General features: G+C 47.6%; 1 protein-coding gene and 1 long non-coding RNA gene across 3 annotated transcripts in view; one reads left to right on the top strand and one right to left on the bottom strand.

Annotated features, from left to right (window-relative positions):
* Window positions 1-22,263, bottom strand: part of trabd2b (TraB domain containing 2B) — a 35,079-nt gene extending 12,816 nt beyond the window's left edge. For both annotated transcript variants that reach the window (XM_028961090.1, XM_028961091.1), the window contains exons 1-2: window positions 22,003-22,263; window positions 20,651-21,220 (exon numbers count right to left, since the gene is read on the bottom strand). In XM_028961090.1, coding sequence (XP_028816923.1) covers window positions 20,651-21,220; window positions 22,003-22,110 — 678 coding nt within the window. In that variant the 5' untranslated portion in view covers window positions 22,111-22,263. The remainder of the gene's footprint in view (window positions 1-20,650; window positions 21,221-22,002) is intronic.
* LOC114768802 (uncharacterized) lies at window positions 20,456-22,080 on the top strand. The gene is made up of 3 exons (XR_003743140.1): window positions 20,456-20,555; window positions 20,637-20,866; window positions 21,969-22,080. It is a non-coding gene; the product is annotated as an uncharacterized LOC114768802 (long non-coding RNA).
* Window positions 22,264-27,694: the final 5,431 nt, after the last annotated feature.

A 27,694-nucleotide genomic window follows, 5' to 3' on the forward strand; every position in this document is an offset into this window, starting at 1 on the left:
TGGCCCCGGAGTTGCCATTTCAAGGTAATTGCTAATGCAGAAGATTTAGCTACTCGGGGAATTGATGGTAATGGTTTATAATTATGGAGGCTGGGAAATGCTGTGATTTGTGTCTGAGCTTTGAGGCGACAGATGGTTTCTTCCAAAGTGTTCAGGAGAAGCTGGAGGGGAATCAGAAACACCAGCAACAGCAACCTGGAGACACTAGAAGAACCCTGGGACATTATTCTACCTGCTGTACATCCTTATATTTACATTTATGTATTTATATTTCTGCCATTTACCAGACGCCCTTATCCAGAGCGACTTACAGTCAGTAGTTACAGGGACAGTCCCCCCCTGGAGACACTCAGGGTCTTGCTCAGGGACACGATGATAAGTGGGGTTTGAACCTGGGACTTTGTGGTCTTCTGGAGGCGAGTGTGTTACCCGCTAGGATACTACTAATGTTCAACAAAATGTCTTCATCATCGAACCTTTTTGACACGATGAATATGAGACGAGATGTAAATGCCGGTCATGTGACTTTAACAAAATATATCATGTTGTATTGTTGACAAATAAAAACAAGACTAAATATGGTTTACAAGATAAAAACTACACTTAACTGTCTCTTCATCTTTGATAAATCGTGTTATTATATTGCGGTTTCTGTTTCCAGCATCTCCCATCTGGTCGCTCAAATGACATCACTTCCACAATGACTAAGACTAATAAAGACTAAAATGACAGCTTGACGCAGAAACTAGACAAAAAAAGGCTGCCAAAGACAAGTATAGCTGCTGCCATTCCCTCATACGTCTGGGCATGGAATAACCATGTTCTAATATGGAAGAACAGAGGACAGGTGAGGTGCACTCAACCTTTCCACTCCACCTCCTTTCCACCAGGCTTTATCCCTGCCTGCCCTGCCAAACCGGTAATCCCAAAATGAGTCTTGATCAAACCTGCGCCCCAACTGGAAATATGCCTTCGTTCCACCTCGGACGTTTCCCGGTGAGCCCGAAACGACAAGCCCCTCACGCACGTAGGCCGGCGCTGCATCGACGCCTTTGTGTTGTGTGTGTGCTGCGCGGCTGTGGGTTGCTCTGGGTGTGCAGCTTTATTGCTGCTCTCTGGCAAAAATGTCCAGACCGCGCAGTACGTGTGGAATTAACACGCAAAGGCTCAATAATACAACTGGGTGGTAGTAGCCTAGTGGGTAACACACTCGCCTATGAAGACCCAGAAGACCCAGGTTCAAATCCCACTTACTACCATTGTGGCCCTGAGCAAGACGCTTAACCCTGAGTGTCTCCAGGGGGGGACTGTCCCTGTAACTCTGGATAAGGGCGTCTGGTAAATGCTGCAAAAATAAATAATACACGCAAACACATGCATGCAAATGTGTATGCAGATTACAAAAAGTACATGTGCAATACAAATACTGCCTTGTACACACTGTACTCCTGCCTGGCCTCTAAACAGTACCCACGATGTCTAATGGGTGGAAGCCATGTGAGATAATGAGGATAATTCAGTCCATTACTGACCCCCCATGCCCCCGCAGTGTCCCGGTGGGTGCGGTTCTAGTGCCGGTCAGTGAAACTGACATCTGGCTGGTTATAAAATAACGTGCTGACTGAAGCCTGTGACCTCAGCGGGGCCGTGCCAAGCCCAGCCACCCTATCAGATATGATCTGTGTGAGAAATCCCAGCTGATGATTAAATAAAGACGTCTCGAGAACAAAGCCGCAGGCTGCCCTTTGTACAGCGCGTTGGAAGTCAGTTTTTCTCCCAACTGAGGCATTCCAAAATTTCATTAGGGTTTGGACCAAAAAGAAACAGAACAGGGAAAAAAAAAGAGCAACGGGTGGAATGTTAAGGCTCCAAAAGAAAAGGGGGGAAAAAAAAGCATGCAATCATTTATCAACACATGTGTGCATAGAAGCAATTGACCTTGAAGTGTATTAAACTCCGGCTGTTTGTTAGCATTAATGTCGGTGGTGTTCGTGTAATGAGAGGGTGCTGATGACAAGGTGTTGGACGGCGGGCTTCCGTCACTAAAGACACGGTGCATTAAAAAAACCACGAAGCAGGCGGGGATGACGGGGGGATGACGGGGCATGGGAGGGCGAGAGCAGCGAAGCAAATAACATGGCGAGGCGTGGGCAGCATGTGCGGTACAGCTGGAAGATCCTCACATGGTCCAGAGCGTCGCTGTCGCGTGTGCAGCGGAGGCGTGAACCTTCGCTGGCCTCATGATTCGATTCGATCACGATGCAGCCCCGTTTTTCTGAACATTTTCAAACACGTCGGAAGAGACGAGAATTACGGCCTTGTTCACGCGGATGTCTGATCCCTGCATTTTCATGCCGTTCAAGGTGTCGGGTTCGCCCGGACTCAACACCGACCAGTTTTCTGCTCATTGGAACTCACACGAGTTCAGCACCAGCATTCGGTTGGCTCCACGTTCGGATGGCGACAAATAAATACTGCATGCAACGTTTTCTCAGCGTCAATTTCTGCTGAAGTCCTGAGTAATGTAAAACAGCGTCAAGCCAACACCAGTAAAACACCAACCGAACACGTATGGCCAATCACAGCACAACCTCACTATAGTACAATAAGATGACAGGTATTTCTGATGCAAGTATTCTAGAGACCCACAGCCAAGGGGTACCTGGCAGCGGCAGAAAATAACTGTCAGGAACACTCCAGTGGTGGCCTAGCGGTTAAGGAAGCGGCCCCGTAATCAGAAGGTTGACGGATCGAATCCTGGTCCACTGAGGTGCCACTGAGCAAAGCACTGACCACACACACTGCTCCCCGGGCACCTGTCATGGTGCCCACTGCACACTCAGGGTGATGGTTAAATGCAGAGGACAAATTTCACTGTGTGCACCGTGTGCTGTGCTGCTGTGTGTCACAATGACAATCACTTTACTTTACAAAGCACTGTCCCCACACACTGCTCCCCAGGCGCCTGTCATGGCTGCCCACTGCTCACCAAAGGTGATGGTTAAATGCAGAGGACACATTTCACTGTGTGCACTGGGGCAGCGGTGGCCTAGCGGTTAAGGGAGCGGCCCTGTAATCAGAAGGTTGCAGGTTCGAATCTCGATCCACCAAGGTGCCACTGAGGTGCCACTGAGCAAAGCACCGTCCCCACACACTGCTCCCCGGGTGCCTGTCATGGCTGCCCACTGCTCACTCAGGGTGATGGGTTAAATGCAGAGGACAAATTTCACTGTGTGCACTATGCTGCTGTGTATCACAAGTGACAGTCACTTCACTTTCTTTCACTCGCCTGTCTCCCACCTTTTTGCTGGTGGAGCCTAGCGTGTGACCCCACGATGGGCCTCATTTGTCAGGCTGGGATGTGGCCTGTGATTGAGAGTCTCAGGGCGCATCTCACCTCATCCACCCAGCACGGGAACTGGAACCAACAGAACTTCAGAAACGGACAGACAATCAGTGTCTAGTTTGAGCCAAAGCTAAACAGGAACCAGAACTGTGACCTCAGGCATGGGAAGTTGTTCAATTGCAAACTGAACAACGTCCGGAATCGCCTGTCAACAGCAAAATTGGGTAGTTATGGTTTTGAAATAAATGGAACTTGTGGCTTTCCATCACATCTGTGATTGATAGATTAGCAAAGGAAAGTTTGTGTCGGTGCCTCTTCTTTCTGGTCAGTCTCACCTGAAGGTCGACCACGTCCCTACGTGCAGATCGAACAGGAGTCTGGAAAGAGTTTGGAAAATGTTGAGACTGATGCTCTTTTTCCCCATCTCCATCTCTTTATCTCCTCGATGACGTTTCATCTCTGGAAGAGTTTCATCTCTTCATTCCAAAACACTTCCACATGATCTTCATTTTCTCTCTCAAAACTTACAGCAGTTGGCAAAACGTAACGGAATTTAGGATCTGCAAGGTCACCTCAGCGCTGCCCAGAGTGCTAGACTTACACCAAGGCTGACTTCATGGAGGCTTCTGGCACATTCCTCCACAATTTTTTAAACCATTTCGTTCTGCCCTGTAACCTGACAGATGCTGTAAAACAATAAATATAAAACCTGCTGCCAGTCGGACTGCCAGTGTGTTTCAGCCGCCCCTTGGTACCTCTTTGCATACTTTTCACTTATTCTGCTTTTAAATTATTGCAACTGGCGCTGCAGCTCAAGGCCGGCTCCTTCTCAGCCAGCAACGAGTGCACAGTGCTTTTTTTCATCCGTTTTTCACACGTCCGCACATGCAGGATTTCCAAAAATTGTTCCAACTCCACTCTGGTTATTCAAATCCTCTCTTCCCTCAGTGTTATTTTATCTAATGAATTGAAAGCCTAGGTTTGATCCGCCATCAGGCTTCGTTTCGTCATGGTAGGCATCAACTGAATAGAACGGAGACTTGAGGCCCTGGTGCTCGGGACACAGCTGGACCTTTCACTCGAACCTGGCTACCGCAAAAGAAGACTGATTGTAGCTGAAGTGGCCTTCCCGTTCACATTCTCTGATACTCCGTTAGACGGTTGTGGAGCACCCGGATAGTGTTGAACCAGCTCTGAAACCCAACTGGCAGTGTACTGAAAAGAGGTCCAGATGCACCAAAACCAGCGCAAAGTCCTGTGTGAAGCAGTTCCATCCCTGAGGTTCAGTATGTGCGCTGAAGGCCATGCCAGTGAGTCTAGTTCTTTAGTAGTACCGTCAAGATGCATGTTTGTTAGCAGCGAGAACTGGACCAGTCGGGGCACTGCCTTCACTTCATCTAATGTCCAAAAGTGAACGAACCTCCTTTGGGAAGTTTGGGGGACCATTGAGTGGTTGGTAGAAGAGCCAGGAGATCACAAGGCCCCAGATTCAAATCGCACTTACTACCATTGTGTCCCTGAGCAAGACCCGGAGTGTCTACCGATTGTAAGGTGCTCTGGATAAGGGAGTCTGGTAAATGCTGTAAACTTACATTTAAATGTGTAAGGGACCCCAGGAATGGGCCTTAGTTGAAGTAATACAACACAGAGCTTCAAAGAATAAGACCAATTCAGAGGCGCCCTGGTGGTCGTCCGATGTCCAGCATAGTCCCTGTCTAAACCCAGGAAATCTGAGGGTTAATGCTGGACAGCCTCGTCCACCCCTCTCCACCTGCCAGGTCTGCTGCTCTCTTCAGTTCTTTGCATTCTGACCCTTCCCGGCCCCCACTGGCCCCACTTAACAACCAGCCGTGGGGGGATTGCCCTCCGGCGCTCTCTTTACACTTGTCCACAAACAAACCCTGCTGTCGGACTCGGCAGCGCCGGGCACCGCGGCATTCCGCCATGCTCGCCTGGCTGCAGAGAGCAAACATGGGAGGAGAGAGATTAATAAAGTAACGTTCGAGCTGCAGCACCATCTTCCCATCACCACTAGCACTGCCGCCCACCAAGGGAGAAATGAAAGGAGTGAGAGGCACTGAAGCAGTGGAAAAAAGTACGGAACGATAAATCTGTTGTTTCCTCCCCACGTCGTCTGGCCAGATCTGAGAAATCATTTCAGGGTTAAAATGATGTGCAGAGGCGAGTCTGACTTCATTTAAATTTCAGTCTAGTCTTTGCATTAAGCTGTCATTTTAGTTTTTATTAGTCTTAGTCACGTCCACTCATTTTAGTCTTGTCAAGACTTAAAGTCTGAGCATTTTAGTCTTATTTTTGTCAGAATTGTCCATGAATATTTTAGTCAATTAAATTTTTTTAGCAATACAATTTCTTTTTAACCCAGTCAATATAGTACAAGGATGAAGTAGAATAGACAAAAACATTTGCTTTTAGTCAATTAAAACAAAGTTATCTTGTTATTTTATTGTTACCTTATGGACTGTTGTTACATGAATGAACTTCCTTTGGGAAGTTTGGGGGACCGTTGTGTGGTTGTATAAGAGCCAGAAGATCACAAGGCCCCAGGTTCAAATCGCACTTACTACCATTGTGTCCCTGAGCAAGATCCCGAGTGTCCCTGTGACTACCGATTGTAAGGCGCTCTGGATAAGGGAGTCTGGTAAATGCTGTAAACTTACATTTAAATGTGTCATGGACGCCAGGAATGGGCCCTCAAGAATACTCGGCATCCATTCCAGTGGCCGCATTTCTCCCCATGTTTTTTACCCACATTCTGTTTTATTTTCCACTTCATTGTGTGCCCAAAGTGTGGGGCAGTGGTGGCCTAGCAGTTAAGGATGCGGCCCCGTAATCAGAAGGTTTTCAGAAGGTGCCACTGAGGTGTCACTGAGTAACACACCATCCCCACACACTGCTCCCACTAGTCACCAAGGGTGATGGTTAAAAGCAGAGGACACATTTTGTTGTGTCACTGTGTGCTGTGCTGCTTTGTCTTTTTCTCCCAGCCCTCTGATAACCCACCACCATATATCATATAGATAATGCATGGACGGGAATTGAGGAAGTGATGTCATCTGTGCAACCAAATGGAAACAGAAATAATGATAAACAGAAAACAGAAATAATGATAAAAATAATAATAAACAAGAGAAAATAACGTCTCGTCTCGTTTTGGCAGCGAAAATGAAGACACCGTTTTTGGTTTGTAAACCACATTTAGTCTCATTTTCATCAACAATACTACACAATATATTTATCACATAAGATGATATTTATCAACTGACCCTGAGTGTTTAAGCATTAGTGCTCCTAGTCACATCTTCCGGGGTTACTTAACTAGAGGGATCTAAATGCGTCTCCATTTTTAACTTCTTCACCTACTTCTACAGACCAGCGCTGCTGACAGACTGACCAAAGGTCTCATCTCATTCCATAGATCACACATTTGACCTTTTCATTTTAGATGGACACAAACAGGACAAAGAAAGGGAGATGCTCACCCATACAATCCCAGCTTCATGTCCGCGTTCTTCCTACAATCCTGTTAAATGATGTGTGACGCTATCTAAAGCAGATGCACAAAAAGGAGAGGAGAGAGACTTGATCATGTATGCAAAAAACAGTCCTGAGTCCACGGCCTTGCTGTCTGCGTCTCCTGCTTTCGTCCCCATAATCACTTCAGACAGAGTAATTCTGGATGAAGGATTTCTGCTGTGCATAGCCTGGTCCCCAGGTCTGCTGAAACACGAGAGTAGCACATAATCTTCTGAATGAAGATGAACTGTACATGGCAAAGGGGATGAAAAATGTTCTCAGGCTGAAGGATGCAGGAACGGTGAGGACCAGGAGGGGACCTGTCACCTGTCACCCGCTAGGTACTAATCTGCCTCTGCCAGTCTGGAGCATCTGATGCCATCCAGTGATGGAGCTGAGTGGGAGTCTCCAGGTCAGACAACATTTAGATGGTAACATTTGTGTGTGTGTGTGTGTGTGTGTGTGTGTGTAGAGCGGGAGTAGATGGTGATGATGATGAGAAGGTCGGACATGAGTTTGCGTTTAGTGAAGTGAAGAGTTGCACCTCTTCACTGTGGAGCTCAGGTCTGGAGTGCAGCTGTCCTTCCTTGAGCATCTTACACTTACACACACACACACACACACACACATACACTGTATACATTCAAACAGACAGACACACACTCACACACATCAGCACCTAGACCTATACATAGAAATACATACGTATTTAGACAGAAATTCTGAACTAACTGCAGATTTGGACATACACACATAAATATTAAAACCAGTCCATCTCTCATCTTCTGTTCCCCTCTGTTTTTCATTTTTTATCCAGCCAGGTGCTTCCCCCCCTTCCTGGTTCTCCACTTGGCTTTCATCTTTTCCCGTGTCCATGTCCCGCTCCTTCACATGTGTGTTGGTTTGTGTCCAGCTGTCCAGTGGGCAGGTCTGACCACACTCCCTGGTCAGGGCTCTGTGAGCCAGCGAGAGAGACCTAATGCAGCGTAAAACCCTGACAAGCACGCCGCTTCATGGCAAATCAGTGGAAGAAACGTCCGATTTCACAGAGCGGAGCGAATCTGAACAGATCCCGCGGTGATTCTCCGGGAGATGGGTGTGTGTGTGTGTGTGTGTGTGTGTGTGTGTGAGAGTGAGGGAGATAAGCGGGTCTTTGAGACCATGAGTCTCCAGGAACCCACACCCAGGCGGAGCCACCGTCTGCTGCAATATGAAAACGCGGTGGCGGGAAGAGCCGGAATGGTACCGTGAGAAGCGCCTTTTCCAAGATGCTGCTTCTCTCCTATCTTCCTCTCAGGCCTGATGAAGACGTGCAGCCTTCTGCAAATAGGGGCGGGGCCATCAGTTGGGGCTACACCCCCCTTCTCAGTGTATTAAACAGCAGATACCCTGCCCCACAGCCAGGGCTCCCCCAAACGTTTGGTCACATGACTACAAACACTCCAGCTCTGCTGGAGCTGAATCAGGAGAATCCTGCACCAGAATTTAATCAGTAATTGAGGAAAACACGGACACAGTAGGGATGGGTTAATTCACCCCTCCTGACCAATCACGTTTCAGATCCGTCCCAACCTGCCACCAGGGGCTGCCTGGACCAGGCAACATGGTGACACTCTGACACACGCACTCCATGTTCATGTCAAAGTCTGTTTTAACCGAAGTCTGTTTCACTCCCGATATGCTTCCTGGCAGAACTCAATACGTTCATGTAAACCGAACAGCCCCAAACAGAACCAAACGATTCTTCCCGAGCGGCGTGTTGACTTAACACGCTGTTAACAACCCTCCGGAACGCAAGCGCAACCGCCGCTGCGGTGCAGGGACAACATGCCTGCCGCGGGTAATGACAGAGCCGGAGGGGAGCCGCTCTGTAATTTCACTTTAATGCGCTGCTGGGGCGGCGGGGACGGCCGCTGAACGAACGTGACCACCGTGTCGATATACGGGGAGGGCGGACCAGCGGCACAATCACCCAAACTTCAGAACTGCTTCTCCACACCTGCTGAGAGGCTAAAAAAACGAACCAGGACCACGCAACCCAGTTCTCACACAATAAAACATGTCCAACATGCACAGGCCAGTCAAAGAGAGAGAATAAAAAAATGGTGGCCTGAACAAGACCTGAAATTGACCCCTCTAGACATAGGGCAGAACAAACATGACATGACATGCTGATCATTTGCATATTGGTGCTGGCAGTGGGCGTGGTCACTTTGTGGAGTTGGTGTGTCACGTTTAAAATACAGAATCATCCCGTATTTGACAGTTAATCGATACAGGACGGGATTTGGCCCATGTTTCCAAGTTTTGACTGACTTGTTGTGGTCTAAGGTGCCTGTTATCGGCTCAGACATGCAGGGTCAGAAGCGAGAGTGTCTTAGTCGAGGGGGGGGGGCATCAGTACGTAAAGTCAATGCAGTCGTAAAAGTGCAGGCGTGTGCCGATGGACGTTGTAAAAAGCGGCATTCTGATTGGTTGACTGAAGCATGAGTGAGCCTTAGCTCCAAAAAAATCATTAAAGTTGGTAAAGTTGGTATGAATCCAGACCGCGGTTGTAATTTACCACCTCTGATGTGCCGCGCTCCACTCTGGTAGGAACCGTAGCGATATGCTGTCCGCTATCACTATTATCTCACAAATCTTACAAACGCCCGTCCTGCTGGTATTTGTGCCGACTGTCAGTTCAGCGCATGGATTCGTAATTAGTAATCGGGAGGAGGGGGAGAACGTTGGAGCTCAGCTCTGTATCTCATTACACACCTCTGAACTTCTCTCCGCCCGAACCCCCACCCTCCTCCAGCTTTTCTTAGATTGAGTCCATAAATTTTCCTGAAGTGCGGCTGCTGAATGTGCACCAGGTTTTGGGGTGAACTTTATCTAATGACTCTCCCATCTACAGGACCAGGACCTGGACTCAATCACACAACTGTATTTCCACGCACCTACTGGCAGTGGTGGCCTAGCGGTTAAGGAAGCGTTCCCATAATCAAAAGGTTCCCGGTTCGAACACTGCTCCCCGTGCGCCTGTCATGGCTGCCCACTGCTCACTAAGGTGATGGTTAAAAGCAGAGGACACATTTCGTAGTGTCACCGTGTGCTGTGCTGCAGTGTTTCACAATGACAATCACGTCACTTTCACTTTTCAATTCACTTGATAGTTTATAAAATCATAAAGCTTACATACAAATAGCCACCAGTGACCCAAAAATTCCCTTTATAAAGAACTGAGGGGCGAACACAGTGTGAGGTATGAACTCTGCACGCCCCCAAATGAATCCATTCACCGACGGATCACTTCTTTATGAATTGTAATATTTATTCATTTAGCCTAAAATCCAAGGGTGATAAGTCATTTGCAGCTATAGCTCCAAAACTCTGGAATGCCTTACCACTGTACATCAAACTCTCTCCGTCCATCTTAGCCTTTACAAAACAGTTGAAAAAATACCTCTATACCCAGGAGTTTATTTTATTTTTTAAATTCGCTTAAATAATGTATATATCATTTCTTTATTTCTTTATTTCCTGTTTTACTCTTGTTGTTAATTTTATCCTCACTCATTGTGTTCTGTTTTTATATGTACCAGCACTTTGGTGAATAGCTTTCTGTTTTACTTTACTTTACAAACACTTTTATCCAAAGCGACTTACAGAAGGAAGACACCAGCAATTCTCGTTCGATTTCAATAGAATTTGAGTTTACAAAAACTAAGAGCCCTGATAAAATATATATATATAGTTTTGTGCAATGTGTACGCATGTACGTGTGTAAGTTTTAGATTTGTCTGAAATACTTTTTGAATAAGAGGGTTTTCACCTGCTTCTTAAAGGTGGTAGTCTCGGCTAGTCAAATTACATTTTTTTATTATTATTATTAATATTATTAGTCTTCCCCACTATTTTGGAATTAAAGCAACATCCTTCCTTATTCCACATGGTTGAAGTGACCACATCCTTCCTGTTGTCCGCCCATCTCTTCCCGGAACTTATCACATGCCTGTTTACATGCCCTAATCGAGATTTTATGGACGCTGCTGTTGCTTGTGGTTCAGGGCTGCGCCTGTATCAAGAAACCGGAGTTCAGGATCCGCCTCCCGGCCCGCCCACAACGCGCATACGCCACACAGAGGAAAACATCTGTCAAACATCTCCCCCGCTCTCGGGCAGCCATGTGTGCGGGAGCCGCGGCGGTTGCCGCGGTGCTGTGTGCTCGGTACACAGTCGGCCGGGCTGCTGGCCGTGCCAGAGATGGGTCGCGCCGTTGCTGGGTTATCAATCAAATATTTCCACAAATAAACGCAGATGTAAAGCCCACTCGGGTGTTTGCATTCTCACGTTGGGGAAATATCGATCTCATTTTTTTCCCTGGTGCCTTTGGGGTCACGTCTTCAACCAAACCTGAGCAGGTACATTTACATTTACAGCATTTACCAGACGGCCTTATCCAGAGCGACTTACAATCAGTAGTTACGGGGACAGTCCCCCCCTGGAGACACTCAGGGTTAAGGGTCTTGCTCAGGGACACAATGGTAGTAAGTGGGGTTTGAACCTGGGTCTTCTGGTTTATAGGCGAGTGTGTTACCCCACTAGGCTACTACCACCCTACAAACGTGAACCCTAAGTGCGCCCTTTGGAACTGGATCAGAACGCGGGAGGGAAACTTGCACACTCACACACTCAGTCTGTGGGCACCGCTCCCTTTCTCCATTTCAAGGCCTTCCCACGCACAAAGGCAGCAGGTGGCGGATTGAGAAACCGAAGCTGGCGGCTCAGGTAAAGGGAGCGGAGGCCGTGGACAGCGGCCAGGACAGCGCCGTTCCTGTGGTGGATCTGCACCGAGCCTGGTCCACCGTTTCAGGCCAGCTTCCTCTTTAAACATTTTCTCCTTCTAGTAAAATAATTATTATTAATCATATGTTATCACCAAACCTTTGTTTGTCACTTTCCGTGAACGATGATGGTTTATTCTTTGGTATAATATGGTTCCTGGCTCCTCACTGATGATCACCAGACCTTGAGAAGCTGGAAAATAACGTCCCGCCCCCGACATTCCCCTCCTGCACCACGACTCCAGACGATCAGAGAGCCGAGCAGCCAGAACGCCGCTCATCTGAGACAGCCTGACGGTTCCCTCGCTCCCTGTCTGACCTCTCCGCCTTTATCTCTCCTCCACCCCTCCTAAACCCTCCATGTCCGGCCTCCATATCGACACATTGTGGCCTGCTGTGGGTATTTATCTGGTGAGATGGGAGAAAATTCTCCATGAGGAGAAGACATCAGGTCCACTTCATACCAAATTCCATACCACACTCAGTCTCGGGTCCCGTTAGGCTCAGCGTTCTCATTATTCGCACGTTCGCGTCCCGTTTCAGAACCCAGACGAGGCGGGGGAGGAGAAACGCGGGTGCGAGGGACGGGGGAGCAGCAGAAGTGGAAGAAAGATGGATGCCATCTTTGGCCATTAGCGGACAGCGTTCCCCGTCCACTGCGTTACGCTGCTGCTACTCCCTCCCTGGGTCTACTTTACGTACCTTGAGATGTACGGCTCGTCTGCTTGTTCCATGACTGCACCGAGCGATCGTCCAGAAGCTCCACTGCGTCTCCAGGCACCGCTAGACTGCAGTGTTGGGAGGGTCTGACGAAAACCCGTACTGAAAAATGGGACTCAAGTTTCACTTGCAAACTCTCCAAATCAGGCTGATTGAAGGGAAGATATTTATGTCTCTGTTACAGGGAGGAAGGGAGGCCAGACCTCGGGGTGCAACCTGTGGTGCTGAGCACCGGGTAAGAATGTGTGCAAGTCTGCGGAGATGCACACACACCAATCAGGCCCAGCGTTGCAGCGGCCGACAGGGGACGTGAGTAACACAGCTCATCTTGTTCCACTGGCATCTGTCAAGGCGTCCCGCTCTCCGCTGCCAGACCAGAGTCTGGCCATAGAAGCCATAGAAGCCCCCCTTCATGGTTTCTCACAAGGTCCTTGATGTTTATTACCGTTGCGTTCCTTGTGTTCTTTGGCTGTCGCTCTCCGGATTCACCCTCAGGCTTGATCCTTCCCGCTGGAATTACGGTTTGGAAGTACTTGCTTTGGCTCAGCTCCTGGACTATGCTTGGTGCCCTGTCACCCACATGAATATACCATTTGTTATAAGCTCACCCACATCTAGGTGTTCACAAAACTCCGAATATCCTATACAGATAAGGTCCGACCTTTTCAATGATGCACATTTACTCTACATTTACTCTTGTGGCATTTGGCACAAGGTGGTAACACTCGCCTATGAACCAGAAGACCCAGGTTCAAACCCCACTTACTTCCATCGCGTCCCTGAGCAGGACGCTTAACCCTGAGTGTCTCCTGGGGGGGACTGTCCCTGTAACTACTGGTTGGCAGACACCTTTATCCAGAAGGACTTCAGGTTACCACAACTGCACGCTGGCTAGACTGTTCCATTGCGAATGGTTCCGTCCTCTGATTGGTCAGGGAGAGTCCTGCCTTAACTCTGAAGACACGGAAAGATCCTTTAGTCGCTCTGGGCCGGCCGACGCTCCCACTTCCACGGCCTCTCCCTGCAGCAGGACCTCAATTCCTTCAATGTCACACAAACTCAAACCAGATGCTTTCTCTCTCTCTCTCTCTCACAGCCTGAGAGGCTTCGATGAACAACTGTCTCGTCTCACCGGGGTGTTTCATTTGTGCAAAAAAGTCGCCTTGATGCCACGTTCAGCAGCTTTGGTGGTGCAGGCCCCTTCAGCTCAATAAAAATATCGCCAAATGAGCCTTTTGTTCGTTTTCACATCCCTCTATTCCCCGAGCCTCTTAAACGGTTATTCTGAGGCTCAAGTCTGGCATGACGCTGTGTGACGTCCCTCTGTCTGAGACGAATGGGGACAGCATGACAAATACTCTCCTCCCCCAACGACGGACACTGTCCAACAAAGGCTGTGTGTTCTTCTATTCCGTCCCCATCGCAGGTGACCTGCAAGCTGCTGGGGTCACCGCTCCTGGAGAGCATTTCTTTCCTGTGTGGACAGGAGAGACAAAGACATTTTGGAGGGACGTCCAGTCTCTGCATCGCTGGAGGCGGCCGTGACGTGCGGCGATGACGGTAGATATTCTGGTCGTGGACCGGGTCCCCCATGAGCCGCGATATCTGGGTTCTGTTAATTGAGTGCAGCTTTGCGCTGGATCCGCTCCTCGGCCCAGATGGAGGTCAGGCCTTGTGTTATTCATTCGCGGCCCTTTTCTGACTCCATTTCCTGCCCTCCGGTCCCCTGACAACGCGTCCGACATGCTACGCGACTCGAAATATATAAACAGTCCGCGGGGAGGTCCGAGCGAAACGCCGCGCCAGAAAACCGTCAAAAAGTGCCATTTGACGGCATTTCGTGGAAAGTCACCTGGGGTGAGGGCCTCCGGCGTTTAGTACCGTGACTCTTCTCAGCCATTAAAAAGCCATTTGCGCCCCGCCGAGGGGTGTGTGTCAGTTTCATGATGGTCTAGGTGAGGGGGGGGCGAACCGTTTTACCAAATGTCTTCTCTTCACTATTCTCTCAGCGCCGGGAGGGAAAAATATTTTTTAAAAAAACCTGGCTGCTCTCGACGGGCGGCGCTCCCCGTCAGGCTCGGTCCCCTCAGCCCTCGGCTGCTGTCGGGGTCCCACCTGCAGGCGGCGGCAGCATGTTTTACAGAGCGAGGAGCTGCTAATCCCGCTCGATTACACAGATCCCGGCGCCGGGGCCGCGGTGGCCATATTTTTCACATTAACAGATCTGTGAAGTTGCCTTGTGACATGTGAGGCCGTGGCCACATCCGTTGGCGGCTGCACAGGGGAGTGAGAGGGGGGTCTTTTTGGCAGACTGACCACCACAATAAATAGAATACGCAGTTAATTACAACAGACGCACACACATATACACACATCACCTACAGCAAAGGAGCGTAGAATCTGGAATTTTCTAATAAATGAAAATCTCCTACCAAGCATACATAATACACTACATGTATTTATCCGGAAAATATACACAAACCACTTTTTTCCTCATGCACTATTGTGCATAACTAATCTATACATTACAATTGCCCTACATTTTCACTTCCACATTTTTCACACTTTTATCCAATGTACAACCGAAGGGTCGTGGGTTCGAATCTGAACCAGAAGACCCAGGTTCAAATCCCACTTACTACCATTGTGTCCCTGAGCAAGACACTTAACCCTGAGTGTCTCCAGGGGGGGACTGTCCCTGTAACTACTGATTGTAAGTCGCTCTGGATAAGGGCGTCTGGTAAATGCTGTAAAAAGGATGTCGGGTTAAATGCAGAAGACACATTTCGTTTGCTGTGCTGCAGTGTTTCACAATAACAAAGCAAAAACAATCTGTTTCACTTTAAACACCCTAAACGTGGAGTAGTGGATCAAAAGCCGGAGACTAAAACAGGAGGTGTGTTCAGTCGGGTGGAGGAACTTGGTGGGAAGATGCTGTCGCTTAATCCCACCGCTGCCCCCTCCCTCGAGGCCGGTGGTCTGGCCCAGAGTGGACAGGGCATCAGAAACCAATTAGCCCGTCTGCTTACGCACACACACTTTCCAGAGCCAAGCCAAACCCGCCTGTCTGAACGGGCCTGCGTTTTCCCGCTCTCCCAGACGGCCTCCAGACGGATGAGGCAGGTACAGGAGCTGCTTCAGCTCCGTGTGTGTGTGTGTGTGTGTGTGTATGTGTCCCAGTACTGCAGGAGTACTGTGCTGATATGCTGGTTCGAGAGCTCAGGTCAATTTTCCCCCGCATTTAATCTGTCAGCCCATCGCACCCTCTGCCGCACAATCTGGCCTCTGTGGTGCACAAGAACACGCACATTCAGCCTCCTGCGGCCATTACCCAAGCGACCGGGCCCAACACGACCAGGGGCCACGGCAGGACGGCTGCCCATCACCCCAACACCACCCTCCACAACCTCCGCCGGAGTCTTTAAATAAATTTGATTTCTCAACTCATTTGCCTTCTGTAAACGCTGCCATGTGTTTGATATTACATTTAAACTGTTCCAGGGAGAGAGTTTGCCCTGGGATAGTTGGAGATGCGTTGGAGTGGAGAAGAAACCATGGGCCGTTTCCAGCCTTTTGAGACTTGTGTTTATTGCCCGGAGATTAGAAACAAAGTGAGATCATTAAGTGGCCTAGCGGGTAAGGAAGTGGACTTGTAACTGGGTACCGTGCACCTACAGACTCTTCCCACTGCTCATCAAGGGTGATGGGTGAAATGCAGAGGACACATTTATGCACATGTTTGCTGAGTATCACAATGACAAAACAATCGCTTTCAATGACTTTCATGATCTCAGCCATCTCCAGGAAGCAAAATGGAAGCTTCAGAACTACATTAAACCAAGTCTCAGATTCTCATTGACCGCAGACAGAGCAAACAGCAAAATTCCCGGCAAAGTGGGGCAGGTGAAGTCAATTACAGCGTCAGGCGGAGAGGTCCGGGGATGTTCTGGGCTGTAATGGGGCTTGGAGGTAAGCCCCGTGAGATATCACTACAGTCCCGTGGAGTGCATTTATCAAATGTACGCAAATAGACCCTAACGCCTCTCAAGTTGACTCAGGACTGGGCGTACACTACCAACATCGTCTTTAAACCGGCGAACTGTACTTTCCTCTGTCCACGAGACGTACAGACTGAGGTGCATCTATATGCGAGGTGGTGAATGTCACCAAAGCTCATCTCCTTCCTCAGCCTCCCTGGGTTTTGGGGGGAGTTTGGCAAGCAGGGTACCATTTGTAGGGGTGCTTGGGCAGGATGAAAGCAGAAATTAAGAGGATTTACGTCCACGCCAGTAAAAGTTTATGAGAGGAACCACGTCTCCAGCATTCCAGCAAGCAGTTTTCGCATCAGCCTTTGCAGCAGGGGTGCGGGTGATGGCAGTCGTGTAAACTCAGCTGCCTGCAGGAAAAACAAGTTCTCACCGACGAGGTGTATTTGTGTTGTTAGCCTGTTGCTAACAGACCTCTGCAAATAGCAACCAGCTCTGCCAACAGGACCCAAGACATTCCCGGAGATAAGGTACTGCTGGTGGTTCTCGAGATCATCCTGCCCAGAGGTATCATGGATCCTGCTCCACTGAGGTGCAATTGTGCTTCACAAAAGTGAACGAAGCAGGCAAGTGTAGGACCGTAGGGCTTGGATAGGGCCAAGAGGGACACATTACAAGGATGCAGATGGATGATATTAAATGAGGGGTCACTGACAGGTCTCTGGAGAGTGCTGTTATGGACTCAGATAAGATCCCTGCAAGGCCTGACCCAGGGACCTTTGAACCCTTTTAATATCCCAAGGCTTGGAGCCCCGGGTCAACGTTCCTCCACGGAGGTGGGGGGGGGGGTGTTTTCGTCCGTGGCCATAAAAGTTCTCTCTCTGTTGCTTTCAGACATGGAATGGCACTGCAAACCCATCTTCAACCCCAATAACATCAAAGGCACAAAGTGGAGGCGATCAAATGGATTGCCTCGGATTGTGATCTGAGATTTCTATCACACCATGGCGGGGAGATTCCGGGAAAACGTTCCACAGTGTACGCCTGAGTCAAATTCCTGTCTGCCATCAATCAGTGGCTGCCACAGATGAACCAGTCGGGGAAGAACACCGGACCATAAATCAGACCAATTCACCATGTATTTATATTATGTTCTAGCACTCAACATTAGGTATATGCCACAGATCAGATGTCAATTCCACAGAAGAGAAAAACAGGGCGGACGAACCCTTCAGATGACAAGTGAACGGTGAAATGAGCGTTCCATTTGAGGAGAATGTTGGACAGAGAATAAAAGGATGATTTTGGCGTTGGGGACCGGGTTCTCATCATCCATCCTCTTCCGCTGACACGCCATGGCTTATGTGGCCAAGCCGTTTCAAGCAAAGGTGAGAAAACCTCAGCTGACCAACACGTCGTCCATCAGTAACAAGTGTGCAGTCTGTCATTCACGCCAGCTGGACCGCCCTCCTGAAATAGCCAACAGAACCACGTCCATGTCCTGGAAGAAAAAACGGATGGAAACTTCTTTCTTCTGCGGTTCTCTGCACTTCATTTCGCTTCTTCAGAGCACGTGCCTTTGGAAACAGCTGGAGCGTCTCCTGCAAAGATGATTATTCCACCAGGGCTGAGATGGAATCTGCTGGCCCACACGGGGCAAGCCAGGCTACCATCTTGGTACTGGTACAACGCAGAGCCTCAACATTACCAAATTCCTATAATCATGCCTCCATGCTGAGGCCAATTCATAACGGGCAAAAGCGGTTTGGAGTTTTATCCAAAGCGACTTACAAGAGGAAGACACCAGCAATTCTCGACTTAATCATTAAAGATTTTGTTAAAAATTGAGCCATAAGCTAAACAGACCTCTATACATTTTCTGTAGAGGGAGGAATTAGCATTATCGTCTAGCTGTTTTATTTAATATATCAATGCTAACACATATAATTAGCACACTAATTAGTGTATTTTTTTAAGTTTGTGCACTCATATTTAGTCCATTCATTACTACAAATCGTACTTTAATAAGTTGTTATTATTATTATTAGGAATTATTATTAACACGTTGTTTTTATTATTATTATTATTATTATTATTATTATTAGGAAATACCAGAATTAGCACATTTATATTTTTTGTGTCTGAATAGATCGTTTCTAAAAAAAATAATAAATGAGATATTACAATCAAACAGTTACTCAGTACTTGAGTAGTCTGAATACTAAATACTTTGGTACACTTACTTGATAAATTTTACAGGTGACTACTTTTTATTACTTGAGTATTATTTTTTTTTGGAGTATCGCCACTCATGCTTGAGTAAAATTTATGGCTACTCTACCCACCTCTGTCTTTGCCCCACGGATACCCGTGGAATGTAAATATTTGAATGTGCTGAGTGGGTCACATGTTACTTAATTCCATAATTTAAATATGCATTATTTATGTGAAATTGGTCCAACCAACACAATGAGAAGTACTGTGTTGTCGTTGAAAATGGAGCGGAATGTGCTGGCAGAAATGCATCCTTGATGGTGTTTGCCAGTGCCGGGGTCTTTCTTTGCCTCTTCCACTTGGGTGTCATCGTAAACGTACATGAGAAATGCTTATAAGAGCACTTGCAGGAGGATATTTACATATTTTCACCTCTGTCCTGGTCAGAGGTCAGCCCACACACACACACACCAAAACATAGAATACACAAGAGAACAGTCGTGGCGTAAGGGGTTTGCTAGCGGATAACGGTGAACCACACTTCTCTGTTGCCCTGTCAACCAAGCCCACAACTACACCACCAAGAGACCCTCCATTTTCTGGGGAGCCTGTCTGTCCAAGGGTCCTGACCCACAGCTTCTTGTGTCCACTGATTCATCTGCACCGTCAGCAGGACTCTGACCTCCGACCCTTTAAGCCCAGAACAGGGCGCCAAAAACATGATGTAATGCCCCCCCCCCCACATCATCTCAAAAGCCTCCCCGGTGCAATGTGACCCCAGATAAATAAATAAATACGTCCACTAATTCTCACGTACGCAAGAGTAACTGGAGCATCATGGGAGATCTCGGCTTATGTTGACCTATGATTCATTTGTACCTGATGGACAAGCGGTGGTTGAAGTCACCGTGAGATCCCGCCTGCGGCCTCCTGTCTGCACTTTGTCCTCCAGGTTTTCCCCCAGTGCTCACTGTGTGCATGGGGAGAGGCTCTGGGCTCTACAGGCCCGCCCAGCTGTCCAGATGCATCGGCCTGCCTAGCGCAGGAAATAAACCATGCTCTCCTCCACTTCTCCATGGCACTCTCCCTCAGATGGAAACTAAACCTCTGTCAGGATCCCCTGAGCTCAAAAAGTCCAAGAAATGCCATTTAAAATACGCACAGGTGCCCACAGAACCTGCTTTAATGCAACAACACCCCCTCTTGACAATCCACTTCCCGTGAGTCCATGATTCCGGAACATTCTACACATAGAGATACTTTTAGCAGGATCTCCTCTGATGGAATCTGAACATTACAATCTGAGGAATCTGAGATACCGTAAGTGAGAGCAAATAATATGTCTTGTGTTTCCCATTAAAGTCTGCACTGTGACCACACCCTATCTGTCCTTCTCCCTATCAGTCTGTCAGAACTCGTTCCAGTCTTAATGTTGAACCTCGGTGTTCAAATTACCTGGTCACTTCCATTTCTTTCCTATAAAATCATTTCCCTTCATGTGAACTTGTGTAAACGTTTCATTATTCTCGCTGAGGACTATTGTACACTGAGCTCTGTTATCAGACTTTCCACGTCTACTATGTCTGGTTCGGAAGAGGATCCAACCCTGGGAACTGGGTTCTCCTTCTCAGCGTTGCTCAGATAAGGAGGTGGGAATGCGGTCTGCCGAGGTCCCACTTTTCCCACAGGGCGCCTGCCAGGCACGACGGTGTTTGACATCGTAGTTAGGAGGTGCTGATGAAAGCAGAGATCCCCTCAAATTAGCACCACCGCCACGCTGCCTGTCACATGGGGGCGCAGAAATGCTGACGGGTGGCCGAGCTTTATTTAGACCGGTGGGAAATGGAGGGCCGATAGCGCCCGTGTTTATGTCGTCACGTAATTTGGTGTTTTTGCACATCTTTCAGTGTAGGATTACAGCCCAAGGTGAGTCTGGGTCGGAATTCAATGCGCTATTCGCCATGTCATCATTTCACGCACCCTGACGCTCTTCCCACGGCTCCCCAGCCCCGGGCTCTCACCTGCGAGAAGTTGAGGCCGTTGAGGGGGTGGCACTGCTCCTCGACCCGCTCCACGGCGCCCGTCTGCTTGCCCAGGCGCTCGGCCTCCTGGGCCAGGAACATGTCCAGCACCGGGATGCCACGGGAGCGAACGTCCGCCTCCGTCAGCGAGTTCACGATCAGCATCACCCACACGGGCCGCTTGCGCTCCCAGTTGCCCGCGATGGCGTTGAAGAGGTAATCGGCGTAGAGGCCCCGCCCACGCTGGTCCGCCGTCATCCAGAACGGCATCATGTGCTTGACGTAGTCCAGGTGGCGCTTGAGCCGGCGGTACAGGTCCGGTGGCAGCAGCGTCTGCAGGTTCTCGCCGTGGGGAAGGAGCTGACAGCTGGTCAGCTTGGAGATGGTCAGAGGGTCAGTCAGGTCCAGCTCGAAGAACACGTTGGTGCTGGACTGGAAGGCCTGTTTGGAGTTCTCTGGGATGAAGTCCCACACCCGGGTGTAAGGCACATGGATGGTCCCAAAGAGATAGGATGGTGGGTGTGGGGGCTCCCGCTTCACGGTCCACAGAAAAGAATTCATATCTCGCTGCTGTAGAACAGAGGAATAGCACAAAACATCTACATTAACAATAAAATATCCATACTGGTTCACAATATTTATAGCTATATAGAGATTTAATTTTAATTTAATTTATATCACAAAAACAGCACTTCATTTAATAAGTAAAGATTTGATACAAGTTTTACAGTTTATAATAAATAATTGGTGATTCTTAAATATACATTATTATTGGATATTCATGTGAATATGCGCTGTGGAAACCCGACATTCACGGAGACACACACACACACAACATACACAACACACACACGCTAAATCCGCAGTTCAGGCCTAATTGTAGCCGAACTGACATAAATAAAAAAAACCCGCGATGCGACATAAACTTCTCTTCTGTGGTGCGTTTCTGCCTCCTTGCTTATTACGCCTAATTACGCGTAATTACGCCTAATGCACTTTACACACGGACAAATAAAGCGAGCAGGGTTTCCATGATTAATAAACCAATGAACAACAAAAAAAAAACACGAGACAAGATTATTTTGCTGTTAATAAATTTGTCATATACTATGAACTTGGAATATGAACTTATTTTAAGATGCCTCGCCTGCTGTCATTTTTATCTACCGCATAAAAACAAGAAAAACTGCAGAAATGTCGTCCTCGTTGAACGTTAATGTTATTCTATTCAACATAACCATCAAACTGCAGTTGTGTATTATATATCCCATTAAATGACTATATTATTATAAAGTGAAATAAATTCCACTTTCTCGAGACATGATGGTGATGATGATGATGATGGAACTCACCGATCTGGGCTGCGCGCAGTCCCGGACCCTCGCCGGGGTCCCGCGGGGGAAGCCCACCTGCAGCGCGGCCAAGAAGAGCGTCCAGCGCAGCCCCCGGTTCGCGCCCATCTCCGGAACCCGTCTCCGGCGCACTCTCCCCCCCACGGGATTCGCTCCCCGTCACTCGCCGAGGGAGGCGCGCTGCGCCCGGCGCGCCGCCTGGAGCTCACCGCCCGCGCCGCTCCGCTCCATGGCGACTCTCGTCCCGCGAACCGAGAGACCAGTGCGGGCTTCTGGGAGGAGGAGGTGGGACGTCGGGGGAGGAGGAGGAGGAGGAGGAGGAGGAGGGGAGCACAGGTCCCACTTCCACAATTAGGACTCTTTTGAAATAGAAATAATAATAATAATAATAAGAATAAAAATGCGCCGCTTGCGTTGATTTTAGCAGGAAAAATGCCTTTTATCTTCGTTTTTTTTTTTTCAAACTCTCTGAAAAACAATAAATAGTTTTGCAGGCGGCGGTGTTGCCAAGTCCGCTTATTATAAACCGCCCGTTGGATGAGTTTCCACCGCAAGTGGTTCAGAAATGCTGGCAGTCGCCCGCTGCGAGTTTCGGGCTCCTTTCCAAAATATATTTACTGCTCTGAGCTTGTTGAATGTAATCTGAAAATCTTCGGACATTTCTTTGCATGATGAGCGTGTTCAGTATTTTGGGACGTGCAGATAAGACCCACTGCTAATGAAACTTCAGACAAATCATAAATCAAACAAGAACATTTCAAAACATCTTGAAAAAAAAAATCTCCAAAATGTCCCCAGACAAAAAAAAGACTTTTTTGAAGTTTATTTAAAGTGCCTGGTATGTAGTCGACTGTTTAAATCGGTTTTAATTCGCCCTTTAATGTGTCTGATGCTGCGTCATCTGGCTCCTTCGTCCCCATTCATCACTGTCACGCTGTCACTTGTTCAAGTCGTCCTGCCTGAATCTAAATAAATGGCAGGGGGCGGTGAGTGTGATGAATGGGCGAAGGTGAAAGGGGGATGTCACTTTCACCGGGCCGCGGTGACCCCCTGTCCAGCACAAGGCTGGAAGTGACAGTGGACGGGCAGAGGGGAAGTGTCCCTTTGTGCCCCATCTTGTTCCATCGTCACCAGGGTCCCTGATGGAATACATTTCGAACAATGACCTTCTTGTGTCTTTTTAAATGTTACTGCAGCAGTGGAAATTATGTTTTTTTATGAGGGGGGTGGGGGAGGTGACATTTAATGGTATTTTATTCTTAGCACTTTTATGAAAATATTGGAAAATAATATTATTGGTATTTCAAGCTATATAAACTATATATATAGTTTGCTATTTTGCACACTATTTTGTATATTTTGAATATCTGTAGATAAGTGCTTTTACTACCCCTGTCTTGTCTTGTCACTGTCTTTTTGTTGCACTGTTCTGTCACTAAAACAATTCCTCGTATGTGTAAACATACCTGGCAATAAAGCTGATTCTGATTGTGATTATGAAGGATGGGTGTAAATTAATTATTCATTTGCATTGTTGATTGTATTGTATTGTATTTTGTATTGATTAAGATGGATGATAATACACACCAGATGGTGAACAACAATCATTGCAGAGGCAGGGTGGCGGCATATAAATATGAACTGATTATGAACATTCATTTTTTATTTTAACATGGTATATATGGTAATAAAGCATAATCTGAGGATACACACATTTTGTCATTCATTATTTTATCCGTCACATGATCCAGAAGGCATAATCAGAAGGTATGTTCTATATGTACATTTTTGATTATTGGCATTATGAACATGCTGGTGACACTGATGACAGTGCAGGTTCACAGGGACCCCTAGTGGCCACACAGGGCACATTTTAATTTCCCAGCCTCCAGTGTCCAGAGCGCCTTACAATCAGTAGTGACAAGGACAGTCCCCCTGGAGACACTCAGGGTTAAGTGTCATGTCCAGGGACACAATGGTAGTACATGTCCATGCTTGTGTCACGAAACAGAAGGTTAGGGGTTCTGGTTCTGTTCTGTCTCAACACCTCCTGATGTCCCCTGCCTCCCTCAGCCTCGCTGTTGTCTTCTACTTTTTCTGTTACTAGTATAAATCCGGAGTCGGGGTACTCGTGTATTCCGGACATCCAGAGATAGCAGAATAAAGTGCGTCTGTTGCGGAGCGGGTCGGAGATGATTTGAGAGTCAGATCAGCTCGAAGGATCCTTATGTCTGGAGTTGACCAATGGGTCCAGGCGCTCCAGATAAGGCAGAGATAAGGCCCAGACAGAGCTCTTTTATTTGGGGTGGATGAATGGCCTGTCTGGAGCGGTTAAGAGCTGAGCCAACAAACACTGGGATTGGGTGTCATCACACGGCTGGTGAATGGACACGAGATCGTCAGAAGTCTCCTGGCTGAGTCACTGCTCGGTGAGGGAACTGCTCCCAAGGACTGACCAGCCATAACATTATGCCTGTAGAGCCATGGAGGTATCTGCTGTGGTGCCTGCCACCAGGCAGTCAGTTTCAGATCCTCTAAGTCCTGTAAGTTGTGAGGTGGTGCTTTCATGGATTGTTTGACTAGTTTGGGATCTGGAGAATTTAGAGGCCAAGTCAGGTTGACCATTCTTATGCTGTGTCAGGGCATATCACCCTGCCTCCACCATCTTGGCCTTTTCTCATGGCGCATAGTTACAAACAGGTACCCAACCATGACGCACATCCTTACATGTTCCCGTTTTGCTGCTTACAACACATCAACGTGAAGGACAAAATGTCCCAAAGTATCTATTTTAACAACTTTTTCAAAATTGACACAGGAAATTCATAGGTGAACATTTTCAGCATTTATGAGAACGAGGGGGAAAAAAGCACAAAAAGCACAAGTCAAATAAAATACTAATAATAATAATTAGATGAAAATAATATATATGTAATGTGTATGAAATTGTCATTATGCAAAAACCGCAGACATGAAAAATACATGTCATTTTTATTTCCAATGTAGATTATTAAAGAATGGAGCTTATTAAAGAGCATTTTACACAGACAAACTGATGTGAAGGATCAATGAAAAACCACTCTGAATATATAAACTGTCATGTGTGTGTTCATGTATCTTGATGAGTGGAGGGAGAAGAGGGTTTGGTGTCCAGACTCGTCCCTGACAGCAGGTGCCTTTGGGCTGTTTGTGTTCTGCTGGGCGCCTCCAACGTTCTGGACAATCACATCAAAGACCTGGACCATAATGGAGTGCTCAGAAGCCTGAAACGGAATCACGGCGTATAAAATCCTAACAGGCCCTGGTTTTTGCCTCTTCCCACTGCGGATAAGACGGTGAAATGAGCACGCCGACTCCCGCTGTTAAGTAAATGTGTACCTATTAGAACTGGCCAAGAATCAGAAAATGAAAGCCGCGGCCCCTCTCCCTCTGGATTATGCCACCTATTGTGTGGTGAACAAAGGACAGTGTGGATATAATAATGTCCAGCAGCATCCTTTTCAGTCAACAGTCCATTTATGCAGACATTTTGATTCTGTAGTGGGGCCTGCATGTTGCACATTTCCATTACAATGAGTTTTCTGTTTATTTTAAATGTCCAAATGCCAGAGAAGCTTCATCTCTTTGGACATTTTACAAATTAACCAAGTGAGTTGGTTTTAAAATAATTGACCCGTTACAGTTGTGCTACGTTAAAAATGCTGTGAAGGCACTGCAGTATCATATGCAGTTCATTTAAACCGCCATCGTAACACTACATCAGGTTCAGAACGTTTGAACGACTGTGGTACCTTTTATGTACACCAAGTGAATTTGGAACGTTTATTTCTCCGGCTGCTCTGTTTATTGTGCTCGTTTCAGTCTTCATTCCACTTTTCCTCTGAGGCGCGTTTCTGGTCCACTTTTCCACTGGGGCCATGACAGCATTTCTTCATTGTCAGCGTGTGTGTGTGTGTGTGTGTGTGTCGGACGCTGCTTGCCCTTTCATCTGCAACAGAGCGGAGCTCGATTCGGGGCTCTCACGGCCAATAGCGTGATAGGAGCAAGAGGGCAAACTTGTAAAGTCAGACGCCGGGCCTGACGGTGCAGAATGGGGCCAGTGTGCGGAAAACGGCCCGCCGATCCCCCGGGTGATTCATGCTGGGGCGGAGCCGGGAGGCCGTGGGAGACGCCGAAGGGCCCGCGGTTTGATTGGCCCTCGGAGGAGCGGTGGCCGTGCATGGTTTATGATCTGTCCCCTTATCGCTCCATTCGCCTTTCAACCACATTCCCTCTGCTGCGTATTCCAGCGAGCAGCCGCACTCCCTCATCCCGGGCCGTAAATCTGCAGAGATGGAGATGAGCTGATGTATATCATCGGCCTGTGTGTGTCTACGCACGTGGCCACAGGTTGTTTTATCTGGAAATGCTGGATGTTTGGCGCTGCCTCCAGCGGGATCTACAGACTTTCCAAAAACAGGAACTGGAACCAACTGCTACGTTCTAGTTCTGACAGTGGTGTTGGCCTGGTGAATAATGAGAAAAGCACAATTCTACTGGGAAGAAATGTCATAAACAGAAAAAAAAACCCTGTTATTGATGTAAAATCCAATCCACATTTGTGCATGGAGCTGGAAGAGGTTGGGAAGGTGCAGAAGGTCGTTCAGAAGAACATCTGACTCCGAAGTCAGGCATAACTGGTATTCTTCTGTTTGGACGCTGGCGATGAAAAAAGCACCTTTAAAAGCACTTGTGCTGTTTCTGAATGAAAAAAATCTATAAATATATTTGAAATACGGCTCATTTGTCTCCATTCTGAAGGCGTGTGTGGAGCGTTTGACGCAGGCCTGTTCCAGCTCACAGTTGACTTGTTCTATGTCACTTGACTTTGAGCAGACGGGCCGAGGTATGTCAGCACCGCCTGCCTTCGGCCCACCCCCCCATCGAACACAGGAGAGAGCATGAAGCAGAGCTTTATGAAGAACATACACACACACACACACACACAGCTTGAAAAAAAGAGCAAGTTCCTGGAACGGCGCAGAGGCAATTTTCTGATCCCTGTGTTGATCCTGAACATCTGTCACAAGCTCTGAACTGTAATCTACTGTACGCCCGAGAAACAAAAATAAGACACAACCGTTCGTTCATTTCACATTTGTTTACTGGCAAAGGTCGGAGGTCACGTTTGTCAATCACCATGCTTTTGCCGTTCCAGAATTGACTTAAATCTCCCTGTGGATTTGTGTGCTACATTCTGCACATACAATCAACAGGTTCAGGTTCAAGTCGTGTGCAGGTTCACACAGGGTCAAAGGTTAGATTGAAACTTGCAGGAGGATGAGGACAGTTCAACTCAGCAGTGTTAAAAAGTCACTGATCACTGGGGCCCCTCCTCTTGCTCACAATAACTCTTTAAAGGATGCCTGATTTTACTGCATTAAGCAATACATATTAAGCTTGTGCTGTGAATTAATTATAATTTGAACACATGGCTGTCAATCAATTCAAATTTGTAATTCATGAGTTAAAATGAATCACAATTATTTATTTGCTTTGGTAAAAAGTGAAAAATGTTGAGCTTTTCAAGCCAATATATTCACTTGCGCTCCCTGCACAACAGACACGCCCATCCTGTAAACAAAACACAGCAAAAAACACAATTTGTATACTTTAGTGCACTAAGTATTGCTAATGAATTGCAACAATTAAC

Source organism: Denticeps clupeoides, chromosome 19 (assembly GCF_900700375.1).
Source record: "Denticeps clupeoides chromosome 19, fDenClu1.1, whole genome shotgun sequence".
Classification (NCBI taxonomy): Eukaryota; Metazoa; Chordata; class Actinopteri; order Clupeiformes; family Denticipitidae; genus Denticeps; species Denticeps clupeoides.